This window comes from Aulonocara sp. 'chitande type north' Nkhata Bay, linkage group LG3, assembly GCF_057382095.1.
Source record: "Aulonocara sp. 'chitande type north' Nkhata Bay isolate Kocher_YH1m ecotype deep benthic linkage group LG3, A_spYH_male_GT1.1, whole genome shotgun sequence".
In the NCBI taxonomy this organism is placed as follows: domain Eukaryota; kingdom Metazoa; phylum Chordata; class Actinopteri; order Cichliformes; family Cichlidae; genus Aulonocara; species Aulonocara sp. 'chitande type north' Nkhata Bay.
The window spans coordinates 43,615,602-43,633,399 of NC_141346.1; the positions used below are offsets into that span (position 1 = coordinate 43,615,602).

At 40.7% G+C, this 17,798-nt stretch overlaps 1 protein-coding gene across 2 annotated transcripts in view; it reads right to left on the reverse strand.

The window, feature by feature from the left end:
• The window catches only part of rgs12a (regulator of G protein signaling 12a), a 45,190-nt gene extending 27,765 nt beyond the window's left edge, over positions 1–17,425 (reverse strand). Inside the window, exons 1-3 of one of the 2 annotated variants that reach the window (XM_086282424.1) lie at positions 17,204–17,425; positions 14,591–16,442; positions 12,548–12,640 (exon numbers count right to left, since the gene is read on the reverse strand). In XM_086282424.1, the coding sequence (XP_086138550.1) occupies positions 12,548–12,640; positions 14,591–16,378 (1,881 nt within the window). In that variant the 5' untranslated portion in view covers positions 16,379–16,442; positions 17,204–17,425. The remainder of the gene's footprint in view (positions 1–12,547; positions 12,641–14,590; positions 16,443–17,203) is intronic. The other variant, XM_086282433.1, reaches the window with a different exon arrangement.
• Between the last annotated feature and the right edge of the window lie 373 nt (positions 17,426–17,798).

Sequence of the window (17,798 nt, forward strand, 5' to 3'; positions counted from 1 at the left end):
CACACACACCAAGCTGGTATGTTATTATCAATCCTGCGTTTCATTGTGTTTAAAGTGCAAATCCCGGAAAATCTGTGTATCCATTTGTTGAGTTGTTGTTTCAAAGCAGTCACTGCCTTAACAGGCTTAGAGTGAATTTATTTAATCACAAACCCTACAATTTATATCCCGTTTCACCCAGGCTTTTAGCACCTGGTACTGTGAACCGATGCAGCAGAAAAACACCCACGCAGTGCATGCCTCCAAGACCTACCAATTTGCTCCAAACTAATCCACAAGGAATTCGCACCTTCATTTATCTCTTCATTTATCTAAGAGAAACACCCTCTCGCTGTAAGTTGTAGCAAAACACTTACACGTAATGTCATTTAGTTAAGTTTTTTGTAAATATGGTCCTTTTTTTCCTGCCAGAGCTTGCTACGTAAAGCCCTCTGCATTAATGAAGTTGTCTTCCTGAAGTGAATGTGGGAACTACATTTACTGGTCTGAACAAAGCCTTACATCATCTGGTGTGCACTTCACACTTCCCAAAGAAACAAACAAACTGTGCTTTAGACTGGATCTTTTGAAAGGATTCTGCACAAAAAATAAATAAATCTTGCAACAGTGTCTGCCCGTAATTTAATAAATCTGTTTACTAGAGCTTGCTTTTATCCAGAAATTTAAAGAAAAAAGGGAGATGTATAAGACAAGCCGCTCACAGGTGAAAATTGTTATGATTTTAGACTGGGCTGACATAGCTCCAGGAACGTCTCAAACAACTAAGATTTGGGCTGTAAGTTTTGAGCACAATAATCTCTCTGTATACTTCAGTGCCATGATGGTGGGGACACAAAACCCAACCTCAGGATATCACAAGCTAGTGTAGTCCTTGTGTCCTTGTGTCGGTCCCAAATCCGGATAAATGGAAGGCTTTCGTCAGGAAGGGCATCTGGTGTAAAAAACTGAGCCAAATCAAATATGCGGATCCATCCGCTATGGTAACCCCACGGGAAATAACAGAGCAGATGAAAGTACCTTCTTGTACTTTACACTGTAGCGCAGAACTAAAAGGCTCAATGTGTACGCTTTCATGTAAAGCCACGCTGATATGTCAGCTGGAGAGGGTTTGTCTATCTTACTGATGTCAGCATTTGTGCTTGCTCTTTAGTTTTACAAAACATAATGTAAAAATTGTGGTATTACACATTTTATCCTGCAGAGCTGTTCGATGAATTTAGAAACCAACATAAAAGTGCCATCTGTATGAAGTGTTCTGGCATTGTTTTTACAACTCTTTGTCAGTTCATCTTACTTTAAATTTACTCTTATTTTTTGTTTGTTTTTGGAAGGATAGAACTAGAAACTGTATAATATGGACGTAGGCAGCGTGAAAATGGTTTATCGGACTTTTTTTTAATGTCTTGAGTTTGGTATTCTGGCTGCTGTTTTAAACCAAGCAAGTGCTGGATAACATAAAATCACCCAAAACTATAAGTTTCATTCTGTATTCAGGAAATCTTAAAAGTAGCGATTGAAACCATAAACTAAGTGAGTCAACCTTTGCTAGCCAGTATAAATAATGCTTATAGCGCCTTCCCTCATTCATCGTTACTAGCAGTGGGACATTAGATTGCAATGTCTCAAAGAAATGATGACATATGACATTTACAAACAAAAACAAATACTGAACATTTGAGTAACATCACCAGCTACTAGCATCTCTCCTCATCATGTGCCTTCATAGCCGGATTTGAGTCGACATTGTGTTTTTGACTCAGCTGGTGAAAACATTTTACAGTTTACTTTTTGCAGAGTATAGTTTATTATTTAAGGTTATTTAAGCTGCCTTTTTTTCAGTCCTAAATTGTCACCGGAGGCTGACAAAGGCCTCTCATTCTCAGACATGTCTGGGCTTGTCTCATTGTTGTGGGCACTAGCAAACATAAATGCGTGACATTGATTTATCATTGATGTCATGATATGAGATTTTTATATTACCTAGAAATTTATGGTGTGACATGAGGCTGCCCTAGTTGTTGCCTTATTTGACTGAAATGTATGAACTTCCATTCTTCTTAAATAAATGTACATTATTGGGCAAGTGAAACCCCAAACAACAAACTACTTAACAAATACAAAATCCGATTTAAACATTTGGTATGTGTAGCTAGTTAGGAATCCTTATAATATGGTCTAAACATAATCTTGCTTTGTTATTACAGCAAGCCATAGAGTGTTCTCTGGTGTACAAATGGAATGTCAATACTCATAATCTGGTTAAAGGCTGCGTCTCCCATCTCTTTTTTTTTACATTTTTAACTTTAGAATTTGTCCATCATAAATACAGATACCCATCTATCGCCAAACAGTTTCAGGTTCCTTTTTTGTACCCATAGGTAGATTTGTTCTGCAGTCGTCATTTATCTATCCTCACATGGACACTCTCAATACAACCACAACAGACAACAATTACACATATTACAAAACGGCTAATATCGACCACTATATTGGCATGTCAATATATCATTATGGTTCTAGAAGAGACCACAATGTTTCAACATAGGATGAAGTTGATCACTCATTTTGCATTTTCATCTAAGTGGACAAGAACTTAACAGAGCCACCAGATTCTCTCATTGTCGTGAGAGCAAATACAGTATAAGAGTACAAGAATATCTGCACATAGAGAGATATCAGGAACTTTTTTGCTCCCTAGAAATCAGCAGTGGCATGAAAAAAAACAATATAAGTGGGACTCTATTTTAAAGCAAGGATAAAATCTGTCATGCAGTAATTAGAAGCTATTTTTGGTGCAGAGCTGAGTCATCCATAGCTCCTGTCACAAAGGACACAGAACAGCCCTCCTCAGCCCTTTAAGTCTACTCCTGCCCTTTGACCTCCCTCGGGCGGAAAACCTTCTGCGTCCAGGTGAGCACGTCTCAGCACACAACAAGAGCAAAGCATGTTAAAATGCCTTGAGAAAGAGCTTTTTTCTGTTCTTTGCTTCAGCATTCACAGCTGAAGAAGCCGTCTGCTGCCACAAAGTGAATAGGTTTTGTGTGAGTGCTGAGCCTCTACTTAATTCAATCAACACACGAAAGATTTCTAGACAGGCTTTACAACAGCAATAAGTGCTGCTTGTCACAAGACTAATTGCATGGTAAGTTCTCAAACAACCAATCCTGACCCAAGACGGAAAATAATCTAGGCCTGCTATCTGTGGCTGCCGACAAACTATTCCCTGAAAATAACATCAGAAAGCGCCTTGCATGAAGGCAACTTCCTTTTGAGGGAGGGAGGTTGAGGGTGCGGCAGCTGATAAGAGGGAAGACACATCTCTTTTCCAAACATGCAAGGAGTGTAGGGAGACAAGGAAAGGGACTGATTTGGAAAATTATGAAACTCCTGACAGGCAACACTGTGTTTGATTTTTAGAGGATCCAATGTTTTTACTGTGATAATCTTATTTGTCACGACAAATCTGCAAGGCCGTCCTATCAAATTAGCGAGGATCTGATGAGGTCAGCATGGTTATGTGATGCAAAAGGGGCAGGAATGGGAAAAACACGAACACAATGACCGTCTCGTAAGATCTGGTATCGCTGTTATGTCTGTGGTTCAAGGATTGTGAAACCACACTCAGACCCTTCGGAGAAGAAGATATTTGAGGACTTGTACAGAGCAAACAGTCATATTTGTGACTTAATGTCATGCACTGTTGAGTAATGCTGTTTGCCATAATAGGCCCAGAAATGAAGGCTGGACTGGTGATCCAACTGAGCTTCACATGTTCTTGGTTAGTTTTGATTTTACAGTGACAGTTTTGAAACTTGTTGATTCTTGCATGACGTTAGAAGGCATGTGACATCGCTAAAAAACACTGCTCAAACCATTCAGCATTTGAATTTGACAAAAATAAAATGTTTTTTGGTTTTCCTCCCCACTATTTCTAGATATAAACTTGGCAAAACCATTACAGCAAAAGGTCTCTGTTAATGTGTAATTATTCCATTATACTGACAGAGGAGTGGAAAAGAATAAAAGCATCGTCTTTTTGATCAAGACTGTTATCTCATCTCGCCATCTGCTTATTCCACAGAAATAATTTAGATTAAAACACAAAACAAAAACATACATGGAAAAAAAACTTGCTGAAGATACTGTAAATGTCATTTAGAAATTTTGATCTAAGCTTGTTGTGTTATTCATGCATACAAAGATCACTTCATCCTCCAGCGTGAGTAGGAAGCCAACATTTCCATTGTGCTACTGACCTCTGGGAAGTTTAAGTGAAACGATTTCTTATTTAAACAGATAACAATCCATAACAGTATAATGCTGCTGAAATGTCACATGTCTGGCCTTTGGCTATTAGCCACATGAAGGGTCCACTTAGTTTCCATTTAGTAAACAAATTATCTCTTCAAAGACTTGTATGAGTGATTTACATGGAAGAGACCGTCAGTACGCTGCCTTTCATCTCTTAATCCCAATGATCAGCAGTAATCTATTGCCTGTTCCTCAATAATTACAGGTTAGTCAGAGCAGATGGGTAAAGCTCTGCTTCTGTCTGGATTAAACTGGCATTTGTATGATTTGTGTGGTGCGACTCGTGTGCTTGTGCGCTTGTTGCTATTTTTTAAAAAGCTGAAAGGTACTTCTAGCATTCCTATAAATTGATGTGTTTACTCTACTGCTTTGCTTTTGCTTTACTCATTGGATGGTCAGAATTGTGTTGTCAGATCAGTTCTCACTACTGAAATTACTGTTTGATTTAGACACGAGGCCTTTAAACCAAACAGACACACAATTGCAATGAAAGCAATGACCTGTTTTATTCTTAACCATTAGATCATCAACTGGCTTATACTCGAGATAAATACAGTTCCATGCATGACATTGCATTCTCATATTCAGAGCTACTGTGTAATGATGAAAATGTAATAAAATTAATTACACAGGTTGCCATCATGTGTGAAAATGGTCTGACCACCAAGCCTAAAAGCATACATGAAAACATGACTTCAACTCTATTTGTTGTAAAGTAACACAGTGTTAAAGCAGGGCCGCATACAAAATAAGCAACAAATGAGAAGCCTTTCGATTTACAATTCACAGCTGAACTCCACAAAAACAGAACAACTTCAGAGAAGGCAACCAAAACCAGTGATCAGGACCTTTCCCACAGCAGTTTATTATCACAGTGAAAGGGCTGTGTACACATGAGCCTGGAGGGCTGGAGGTGAGTAAACCACATAAGACGCGACCACACCCTCCTGCTGCTCCCTTTCTTTTCCACAAAAAGAAAGAAAGAAAGAAAAACCACCAGAAATGGACTTTCCAACCTGAAACCAGACACCTATAATTAGCTCACAGTCCCTTCAGTTTTTTACCAAACGAAATTTTTTTTAAAGTTTTCTGAAAAGTCTGGGTGTATGGCTACATTTGTTTTATGACGATAAGATTATACTAATACTATTTGCCATCTGGAAATGTAACAAGGCCATATGTTGCAGAATACAAGAAGTAGCATAATTCTTTACTTCCTCTTTAAGTCCTACTGACCTTAAACCCCTCTGTCTAATCCCTTTGGTCATGCTGGGAACCCAAAGCCACTTTAGTGAAATGGGAAAGAAGTGAAGGCAAGTTGGTCCAATGTTTATCACTCAGGCCTAAGATGTCCTGTAGATTGTAAGGATGTATGGTAAAGCTCACAATGTAAAATTACAAATAGGTCAGACAGTTATTTCTGTTTTGAAAACAATCAGTCAGCTTCTGTTTAAAGGTGACCTATAAAAACAATCACCATCATCATTTAACTGCAGCATCTACTGGAGCAGCTTTGCATGACTGCCAGTTCAAAATAATCCTTATTTATATTATACTGGGCCTTGATGCAGACATCATTGGAAGACTTTCTTCTGATTGGCTGCCCCTCCTAACTAGAAAAGCTGTGCTCTGAAGATGACTATATTAGGGATTTTCCCCTCTCTGTGACATCAGTGAGAGCCAAGAGTTGAAAAACTTTCTCAAACTGGGCATTTTATAGAGGCCTGAAGCCTGAGCTTTTGACTCACCGAGGTTACTTGTATGTACCCTGACCTAATTATTCAATACTCTGGCCATATTTAACTTGGGCATCCACCACTGCAACAATATACACATTTTAAAAAGGAAAACACTGAGAAAGGGTACAGTAAGTCAACTTTACTACACCATATGAGAATGATCTAGCACTACATAATTTGGCTAACCTTTTCTTTGAAACATCCTAACACATGTAGGTTGCAAACTGAGTAATAAGTGGTATTTTACACAGCCAAAAATAACAAGATCAGGCAATAACCAGGCTTTGGAAATACCACATTTGATGTTGACCAGAGAAAGATGATGTTAAAAAAATGTTTAAGAGGTAAAGTCAGTGTTTAGGCTTCACCAGTGGGCCATGTTTATGACTCCCACAGTGTAATATTGACAAGACCTTGGCCTGGTTCTGCATCATCTTGCGCCAACACAAGGCCAAAAAGATGCCAACAATATTAACTTTCCAAGCCTGTCTGCAGCCTTGCTCAACGTCTCATACGGGAAGTAAACATGCCCCGGCATTATCTGAGCTTCATGCGAGAGGTAAAAAGCTGAACACAACGAGCAGTCCACTGTACACCAGACATGTTTCAACTGTTACCAAGGAGGTTAAAAAAAGTCTGGCAGCTCTAGAGTCGTTCCTCATTGAATAACCTCCACACCCTTGGCAGTAGGTTCCTTTTCAGTGAAGCAGATAAGTATAATAATAGTAATAGTGAGCGAGGTAAACAGAGAGAGGGGAATGTATGAGCTTCAGAGCGTTCTGATTCACGCATACAAAATCAACAGGCATTGATGAAGGGCTGTGTGGTTAACTAAAAAAACAATTTTTTAAAACTCCCATAGTCTCAAATGTCGCTAAGTGATGTTGGTATGACAACAGCCAAGAGTGGAGCAGCAGTACGCCTGCATTTAGAGATGGTGAGGCAGCGGGTATTTTCCGTGGTTACAGTTGGGTCAAACAGCAAAGTCAGCAACCGCAGCCACATCTGTTCAGCTGGTTAAAGGCCGCTGCATATTCCAACACAGAGCAGCTGGACAGCAAAATAACTTTTATTGTGTTAATGCACCATTTTTGTTTGCTGGCTTTGTGTGTGTGTGTGTGTGTGTGTGTGTGTGTGTGTGTGTGTGTGTGTGTGTGTGTGTGTGTGTGTGTGGCCTAAGGACAAATATCGTGAGCACAGCTGTCCACCCACTCTAACAGAGCTGGCCATGTGATGTCAGAGACATAAAAGTGTGTCGTGTTCTCCTTACACTACTGCTAATTCACAGGAAGATTCGATACCTGCTCATCTTCTCAAGTCCCAACATCCGCATTAAAAAATAATAACCAAAAAAATAGGGCACAAATTTACATAATGAAGTATGGCATCTATGACTAAATCACTAGTCATTAAAGCTTAGTTTCATGTATGATTCCACATTACCAAAGAAAGTAGTTGTGAAATGTGTTAGGAAAGATATGTTATAGAGATGGCTGGTGAATCAAACACGAAGACATGCCTGCACAAAGCAAATAAGGGCAAGGTAAAACCACAGGCAACCATTTCAAGTTCAGACTAAACTGTGGTTGTTAGATGACTCCCTCAGAATAAAAAGCTACAGAGAATTCACTGCCGATTTAATACCATCCGACAGCGACGACGCCGGATCTCAACGTCGCTTCAGCTAATCGAACTTCTCCCGGTGCTGCCGACTCGCTGCGGAAAGGGTCATTTCTCGGGGCAAGTGCAACAGAGCGCGCTTCATTGAAAAGGCCCCATGCAGTTTACAATAACAAGCCTCCGGGTCACTTAACAAAACTCTTTCAGTACGACATCTAATTTAAAGTCGTCGTGCATCCTGATCTAGACGCAATGCCACATTTTCCTGCATACAGCAGTGTAGTGTGTGTCACACAGCACATGGGAGTCTCAGCTGGCACTGGTCAAAACATTCCTCTGACAGACCACACAAGCTAACCACTGTATGCTGCTCAGAAAGCTACAACAGGAGCTACAAAGAGCCCAAAGAAGAAGTAACAGTGTGGCAGCCAAGACATCCCTAGTGTGAAAGATGAAGGTGCCATCACCAAATGGGCAAAAAAAAGCACGCGTGGCAGGATTTTTGTGACTTACGGAGTTGAGCGTTAAAGTTTGCTCCATGTATGGCGCTGTGTGCTTTGCCCGTCTTCAGCGCTACTCCACACGCCTGGTGTGTGTAAGAGAGTCCATCCGCTGGATCTCGCGCAGTGCGTGTGCGAGTCTGTGTTTGCAGTGCAGAGAGGCAGAGCTGAGCGAGGGAGGAGAGAGCGTGCAGAGGAGCCGAAAATCCTGACAGCCACTGAGAGTTCAAAAGCTCCCCCTCTCTTCCTCTCTCTTTTCTCTCTCTCTCTATCAATATCCCTCCCCTCGTTTTCTCTCTCCCTCCCTCTCTCGCTCTCTTTGCTGTGAATTCCTCCTCATTCCTTCTCTATTTACCTCCCTCTCCGTCTGTGTCTTCATGCCCTGTCTGGGTTTCTGCTACGCCCACAGCATACATCTCTTACCCACAATCATGTAAACAAAAGCCGCTAATGTTTCCACACCTAAAAGGAAAGGAGAGGGAGAAACTTCAGGCACGGAGCAAAGAGGCAAAAAATTTCCCCAGCAAATTTACCCGAATCAAACGGCACGCATTAACCATTAACGGCTCGCAGGAACAGATGTTCTCAAATGCCGCAACACCTCCGAACATAGTCAGATTGAGCACAGTCGCAGCAGCCAGCTAATGGTGTCATCTTTGCAAAGTTGAACACACTGTCGTCTGCTGAGCGTGGAGGGCGCAAAGCATCTGTTTGCAGCTGAGTGTGTGATGAGTGAGACACAGGCTTACAGCACCGGGGCAGTGGGATGTGGGGGGCTGTGTGTGGGTGTGTGGGGTGGTGGGGGTTTGCAGTGGGGCTCTGAATGAGAAATAATACAAGGATGTACAAAACAGGACGCTCTTCAGCACGAAGAAAAGCTTAGCATCGGAGTACTCTCTGAGGGAAAAGCAGCAGGGGCAAAAAAAATGAATTACTACATACACAAGCACAGGGTTATATAGCAGTTTCTTCTTCTGGTGAAGAAGGAAGGCAAACACTGAAAAGCAACAATACTACTACTACTATGACATGTCAGAGCCGTGTGAGGAAAGATTCCAGAAGTATGCTCATTTCTGGCCACTGTGTCACCCATAGTTTCAGATTGTTATGGACACAAAATGCTACAAGAACGCATACAGAAGTTATCCATGAGGGGGAACTCGTAAAGAGCCTCACAGTGTCCTTGTGAGTCCAGATGCACTGAATGAGAGCTTATCGTGTGTTTTCTGAAAAGGCTTGTTATGAGAACAGTCCTTCACAACTATACACAAGTCAGAAAATCCTGCAGAAACCAAACACTTGGACAGGAGTTTCTCCCTGTATTAACCTGGACATCACATTTTGGGTTATTTAGACCAAAATACTCAATTTTGCTCTACAAGGGCCTTATTTCCACTTATGAAGACATTATACTGCTACTGTTCTATCAAGATTTTAAACAAATATCCTCATATGTGGCTCTAATTTTTCATAAAAACAAAAATAAGGCAAAAAAAAAAAAATCTGGTAATTCTTTGCCCAAATATCAAAGAGAAATTAAAAATGCATGCCGTAGAAGAGCTCGGATCTTAGGAGGTTAAAGAGTCTTCTGAGGTAAAGAGTTTACTACAGTGCATCAGCTTGCTGTGTCCATCATTTGTCACTTATTTTTGCTCTGAAGGGGACCACAACCTTCAAAGTAGGGGGGAAACAAGTCCTTAAATTTCACTTCATTCTTCAAAGATTCCCATGCTAAAAATCATTTCCTGAACAGGTCATTCTCCAAATCTGGTGCTTAAGAGGCACCACCCAATTCTGCATATGTGTAAGTCTATAAGAACCAAATTGGTGCCATTGGATGGCTTTAATTTGCTATGGGAGAACAGAGTTGCTTATAGAAAACCTGATATCTGGCCATGACTGCAAGATGAAAGCTTGTGAAATTAAAATCCAGAGCAGAGCCCGAGGTGCACACTGAAAAGTCTCTGAAAATCATAAATTCCCTAAACTCTTATTATTTGGAATGTATAGCAGTACCGTGACTTAATACTGCAGATTAAAAACAGATTTTATCACTGAAAATTTGAATTTGGGATTTTTGGAAATCACACACACCACATCATACTGACTAAAGAATAGTGATATCATACGGCTCGATCTGTGGAAGTGCATTAGTGCATGTGGCATGGGTAAAATACACATTTGTGAAGGCACCATTAATGCTGAACAATATATGCAGCTATATATCATCATATAGACATCTTATTAAAGGAGGGCCTATGCAAACCGCATTCTACATGTAGAAGCACAGCTCTGTAAAACAGAGTCTGGGTCTTAAACTGCCACCTGCTGAAAACATTTGGCACATTATGAAACAAAGACAAACAAACCCACAATACAGCAACCTGTTATGAAGCTCAGCTCTAATTTAAGCAAGGATGAGCAATATTTTTCTTTAAGCTACAGGCGTTAGTGTCGTCAGTTGGAAATACTCACACTGATGTTAAAAGAATCGTTAAACTGTCCATTTTGTTTTATATTGTTGCACAGCACAAAAAATGAGCCCTATATTTCAAAACAAGCAAAGTTACATTTTTTCATTTCATTGTATTCCATTTTTCTGTCATTTTATAGTGTTCCTACATAGATTATATATAAAACATGGACACAGCCACCATAAGATTACCCATTAATTAGTGAAATCTCATTGTGATACTCACAACTCATTATTTTCACTGTGGCACTGCTGGTGTTTTGAAACCAGGAGTAATGGGCACGTAAATGTGAGTGCAAAACTGAGAAAAACTAACTACTTGAGACTGAAAAGCTGTTAGTCTGACTCTTAATTTACAAAATGAAACCTTGTTTTATTTGAAATCTCCTGAAACTAGCATTTAAGCAAATAGGCCCGCTGTCTGTTTTGAATGCAAGTTTAAAAGCTCTTTTACAATGGCTTCATTTTTCAGACAATGAAGCTATAGTTATCTTTTAGATAGCATGTAATTACTAACAGAAGTCATGTAGTACTCTTGTCTGTAGATAATCAACACTTAGTATCAAAACATATGCTGTATTTAACTGAGCCAACTGAGACTAGCCTAAGCCTGCCTCTCTTTGTTTGTGCCACTGCAGGTCCCACCAGCATAGAGATGATAAAACAAAGATATCAAAGATCTACAAAACAATGTAACAGATCAAACTAACGCTGAGAGACAAGGGGGGGAAGAGATTAGATAATTTCACAGACTGCTTCAAGCATGAGAACACCTACCTTTCTATTCAGCCAATGTTATTTTGTACAAGCAGAGTATATGACAGCTCAAAACATCCCCTTTTAAATTTAACAGCAGGCAGGAATAGACACCTCATAACAGCACTAGAGAAGAGATGTCTTAGTTGCTAGGGGTGATGGCATACTCAGAGGCAATTTTACTCTTGATTGATGCAAAGTAATTAGCTATTTCTGGTAAGTCATAAAAAGTAAACAATGAAACACACCGTTAGACCCACGCACGGTGAGGAAATCTTTGCACACGAGCCAACAAGAAGTTATGAAACAAAATAAAAATACACTTTTTAATTTTTTCAATTTTTTTTTTACTGGTAAAAGTTTGTAACCTCGCTTAAAAACAAAAGCTACTCAGATTCGTACATGTGAACATACAGTGAGGATTAGGAGATGAAGTGGGAGGTGGGGTATTATAATCTATAGCTGATTAAGAAAGTAGCTTAAGACATCTTGGGGTAAACATTTTATTATTATTAACAGTGCTCTTTAGTGTGTGTTGAGACATTCCTGAGAAGCAGATTTGTGGTGTGATGTTTTGAGTGCAATGTGTGGATCCTGCAAGTGTGCTCCTATGTGGACCCACAATACAGTCTGCCACTTTCTGGATCATTTTTGCGCCTGTTTGTGTGCATTCGGAACAATTACAAGACATAAGAGCACGTGTGTGTGTAGTTTTGTGAATATGAATCAGAATCAGTGTGCCTAAGTAATACGTGCATGCACAGACCCACTGCAGAAAGAGGGTTCCTCAGAAACATTAATATGAGAAAATGTGAGCATGATATTCCATCGTGCAGCAGCGCTCATTAGTGACACCAAACAAACAGGAACATGCCTCTAGCTTACACAAAGACCACTTTGTGAGCCATCCCTTGCAAACACAGAGTTCAAGGCAACGGAAATGTGAGGTTAAAAAAAAGAAGAGAAAAAAAGCTGAAGTGTAAAAGGGAGGGGGTATGGTTCAAACGTCCACATTAATGAGGTAATTTTTGTACATACAGGCCAACCAGAATGGGAAGGACAGAAGAGCATCCAAGCATTAAAATGAAAAAACACTTTCCATGTTTCAAATTCATAGCATAAAGGGTGAGGAAGGAAAAAGAACTTACGTCAAGGTCATCCAGCGATCGCGCCAGGCTGAGACGTTTGGCAGAACGACGTTTAGACGCACGAATAGCGCCTATACCCCAAAACCTGGAACCCTGAAGGCAAGAGTATTTAAAATCACCATTACTGATTTAACTTTTGAACACAAGACACTGTCTCTCCTAGAAAATCAAGTTACCAAACTACAACTTAGTAACTGTTAAACTACTGTCACTGACATCTATTTATCTACAGAAATTTTTTGCTATGACCGTCGGAGATAATGTCATAATTTTCAGAGAACTGAAGTGTTTGTGACACGTTTTTGCCCGGAGAGTCAAAGATAATGGAGTTACTCGCGGATAGGAGAAAATGAAAATGTAACAGTATAAGCAAAGTGAGAATTGAATTTGAGATGAGTTTGTTCAAACACATCTTTCTGGGAATCTAAAATGATCCGCGAGATCTGACAGATTTCTCTCCTGGTGCCTCTACATTCAGATATAATTGCACACTAATGTCACAGTCTCTCGGACTGCAGATGGAAACACAATCGCTAATATCTTAAAGATACTGCATTCTAACCAGCCACCGCATACTCTTGTGACTGGAGAGGTTTTGTGTCTATTGCTTGCAGATAATTACTGCTGCATGACATGGGCTCTACCCTGTAATTTGTCTGGCTTCCTGTTCAAGATAGTCTTTTTTTCTGATCTAATGCAAGCTGCTGGGAAAAGATGCAATCAAGCTCTGACTTGGAAACACAGGGCAATGCTTCTCTTAAAGAAATAAACTTAAAAAAAATATATCACATGAGATTATTCTGTAGCCAAACTTAATCTAAAGCCCGCTGCACGTGTCCCTGATTACAAAGTTATTTACAAACACAAGCTCGCCTACATGCTGACTAATTCGAGTCTGTTGCTTAGTGAAAAAGCCGACTTCAGAGATACTTTAGACGTGTAATTGTGGTTCTTGGAGCTCATGGATACACAGGGACATCTTGTGGACAAAGAGGAAACCAACAGTAAAACAAACCTCTTTATAGAGTTGCACATTAACTTTCAGCAGGTGTTTTCTGAGCTCAATTGACACACTGCACCAACTGAGCGTTGAGCAGTGGTGTTTTATTTCATGTTAGGTGCCACCAAAAACAGACTTACTAACACCCCCTTGATGTCGGGAAACTCAATTCTTTCTGAGCATTTAATAGTTCAAGAGCCACTATAAGCACAGAAGCAGATGCTCTTGCCTCAAGGTGACAGGAATAATAAACTTTACATTTTAGCAAAGAAACCTGCACAGCACTTAAGTAAAAGCATTTAATTCAACAAGAATACAAAAAAAAGTTTTAAAGAGTTTGTGAAAGACAGGACACCTCATGCTTGTTGCTGATCACATAAAATGTCTCTGTCAGGACACCTATAAAGATCCTATAAACATCACCAGGTACTTCAAGAGGACATATTAAGGACCTATTACAGGGACGTCATTTCTGACTTGTATTCTAGCTTGCTAGAGCTTTGCATGACTCACACCTCAAAATAATCCTTATTAATTTGATGATGGGCCTTGGTGCAGTTGCTCAGTCTGAAATAAACTATTTTACATCCTCCCCTTTAAAACTACTTTCTTGGATATGCTGCAGCATACAAAGAGCAGGTAGTTGGGCTGCTGTGTGCCATTTTTAATTTGAGCATCTGCAATTTTAAAAGTACATATGAGATAAAAACAGGGGGGGGGGGGGGGGGGAAGCATATAATGGCTCCCTCACAAGTGAAATTAAAAAAATGTTTTCTAACATTTTTGCCCTTTTTTGTAAATAACTATCAAGAAATTTTAACCTTTTGGGTTCAAAAACATGATAAATATATGATTTTTCATATTTGACTCTTGTGGAAGTTAAATGCCTGAAACCTGTATTTCAGATCACAGGTTATTTATACATACTCATAAACCTCATTAACTACTTCAATGGCAGCATAAGAAATGTTTATTTTTAAATTCTTTAGATTGCAGCTTTAAAGTAAAAAAAAATTGAAAACAAGAAAGAGTGTCTTACTTACATTTCTAGTGCTGCCATCCTTTTGCTGCTTCTGTCTCTGTTCTACAAACTTTCTGGTCCATTCCTCCCTGGGAGGCAGCATCATGACTTCAGCTGACTGGTATCTTTCCGAGGGTATCTGGCTCATTGGAGGTGGCAGGTTATTGGTGCTGGCACTAAGACTATTGTGTGAGGGCCAGTTGTTGTTGGATGTTTCACATAGTGCTGGATCACTACTCAGGACTTTTGGCCACTTTGGCTTTGAGAACCACCGTTGGCTCCCTCTGAGAGGATCTCCAGAGAAGTTTGTTTTTTTATCCAAACGCATAAGAGGTGGTGGGGGCTTGAACTGGAACTGTAGTCTGGGTGGGGGTCCTCCATAAAAGCTGACTAAAGAATCTGGGCCAGGTAATGACTCTGAAAGGGAATCTGTGCTGGTAGTGTTCTCTGGATTAAGTTTTTGGCCATTCTTGGAGAGGGTTATTGGGGTGAGGCCCTCAGCCGGAAGATAATCCCATGGACAGCTGGGGAGGTGGGCCCCAGGATGGTTTTGGATCACCGAAGGGAAATCCCTGTCCGCTCTCTCCTCAGGGGGAGAAACATTTCCAATACCACTGTCCCCATTGCTGCTTGCACTGCCACGTTTGGCAGTGCTGACGTTCTCCTTGGCATGCTCCTGGGCTTCTGCGTCCAGTTTCACTCTTAGTCTTTCCACAGCTTCCCCCATGTCGCTGTAAAGTACTGTTACAAAGTTAAGAACATCCGGGGGAGTCTGTGGGAATTCCAGGCAGCCCGAGGCATCTGGATCTGGAGTGCAGTTGAAACCAAAACGGCCAGCAATCCCAGTGTGATCCTTGTGATTTCCCAGATCTGGGTCAATGAAAAAAACATGGCAGGAGGCACGCAGAGGACTATCTTCTGGCACACGGCCATTAATAATATGCCCTGTGGTGACCAGGCAAAAAAAACGTGGGTCTTCAGTACACACAGCCCCCAAGACCAGGTTCTCAGCAGGGAAAGCTGCCAAAACAGCTCCAGCGTCGTCACAAAGACGAATGCAATCAAACATGATCTTCATCATCACAAGGGTATGGGTGTCCTGCTCAGTGCCCAGCTGTCGGATTCTCTCCAGAATGGCCTTTGAACAGTCCTCTGATTCACTAGTGTTCAAAATCAGCTCTGTGGAGCTCAGGTAGCCAACCACCAAAGTCATGTTCAAAACACCCCAGTCTGGATTGGCTTCGTCTGTAATAACAGAGTCTGCATCCCCAGACGTGGAAGTCTCCTCCCTTGGCTGCTCAGCTAAAGCACTCCACTGCTGTGACCACTGTGACATATCCGGCTCTGAAACCGGCCTCTGTTTGGCGGCAACCGAACAACTCGCGTTAAAGGAGGAGTTGCTTGAGTCATCTGAGACTGTGCGGAAAACACTTGCCTTTTGGAAAACGCCACTTTTCTGAGGAAACCCAAATTTCACATCATTAAGGATTGGGTTTCCCAACACTCGGCCTTCAGCCTGCACCACCAAGCACAGGGGTCCTTTGCAGCTGCCAATCAGCTGCACCACAGCCTCATGAGAAGCAGTAGACACGTCACTTCCATTGATGACCATGATGCAATCTCCTTGTCTGAGCCCCACCAAGTATGCCGGGCTTCCTTCCAGGATGCCGCTCAACATGCACGGCCTCTGTCCTGAAATAGTAAAGCCATATCCAGCCCGACCACGGATGACCTCCACGCTCTTGAACTCACCGGATGCATTCATATCCAGACGCCTCCTCGCGCCCTCAGGCTGTCCCTGTATCCTCATCTTTGTTGCCGCATGTGGGAACTGTAACACTTGTCCGTTGCCAACACTATTGTGTTGTTGTCGTCTTATGGTAACACAAAGCAAAACACAAGGACAAAAAGTAAAGAAGACGACATGTTTTTCCACCACATCAAATTGTTCAAAGACTTAATAAATTACAACTCATGCATTAAAATGTCAAAAATACTTGCAAATAAACGACAGCTCTAAAGTTCTTTGTGAAAACTAATGAGAAGTTCTACAGCACATTTTATTAATTACATTAAATGGTTATTTTATTGATGAATACTGCTAATAAATAATGTAAAGACCATATACTGAAAACAGAATAACATTTTTTAAGCAGTGTTAGAAAAAGCAGGGTGTTTTTCTAGCTTTCTTTGCTCTCACCTAGTCAACAAATTAATTTAATTTAATCAGTTTCATTTAATAACCAAGTAACGCAACCCACATCAATCTTATATCTGCAATTATCTGTCAGAGCTAAAACAGAGGCAGCTTTTATGTGCAAACACGGCTCGCATATTACTCCCAGTCACCCCTCCACCCACTCCCCAAAACACACCGCCAGCTGGCTCCCTGCTCACCACCACTTTAATGAAGGACTCTGGTGTCGGTAAGCCCGTTTTTAAATGTTCCAACACTTAAGTCACCGCCCGAGTCATTTTATGAGGGCAAAAAAACCGAAACAAAAATAGCGAAAGCTAGCTCCTGCTTTACTTTTTTTTTAGAGTTTTGGCAACTTTAAAGCGACAAAAAATGTTAACGTAGCTCGAAACTTTGACAACAATTAAGGCCTTATCGGGAAAAAAAAATTAACAGTACCTGCTTTTAAAGTTGTGCCAGAAAAAAAAAGCCCACGGGTTTTACGTTTACGTTAACACGAGTCTACCACGTTTACATTTTCCGCTTCACGCGTCCATTTTTTTTCTCTATTCTCTCCCTGCAGTGATTCGGTATTCCATATGGCAGAGCTCGAGGGCACCACCTCCATCCATTCACTCATCACGGAAAACACAAAGCGTCTTTCACTGTAACCATGACAGCGTAACGTCTCCGGAACATGTGACTCCTCCCACTGGCCAATCAGCATCTCCTTTGCGTTCAATATTCAAACAGTGGGAGTGACGCTATTGGCTGACAATGATGGCAGTTGACAAGCTTCATTTTTCCCTTAAGTAAAGTAAAGTATGTATATATTTTTTTATTTATATATGATATTTTTAATAAATAACTCTGCTTAAGTATACAAGTGAGAGCACAGAAAGTTCTCTGGAGACTCTGTAATCACCCCTGACATATGTCTAAAAGGAGGAATATAATGAAATTTAAAAGGCACTGCCCATGCAATGGTGATAAGTTGATCACTTAAAAACCAAAAAGTAAAAATAAAAAAGGTCTTACCCATATGACTGCGGTT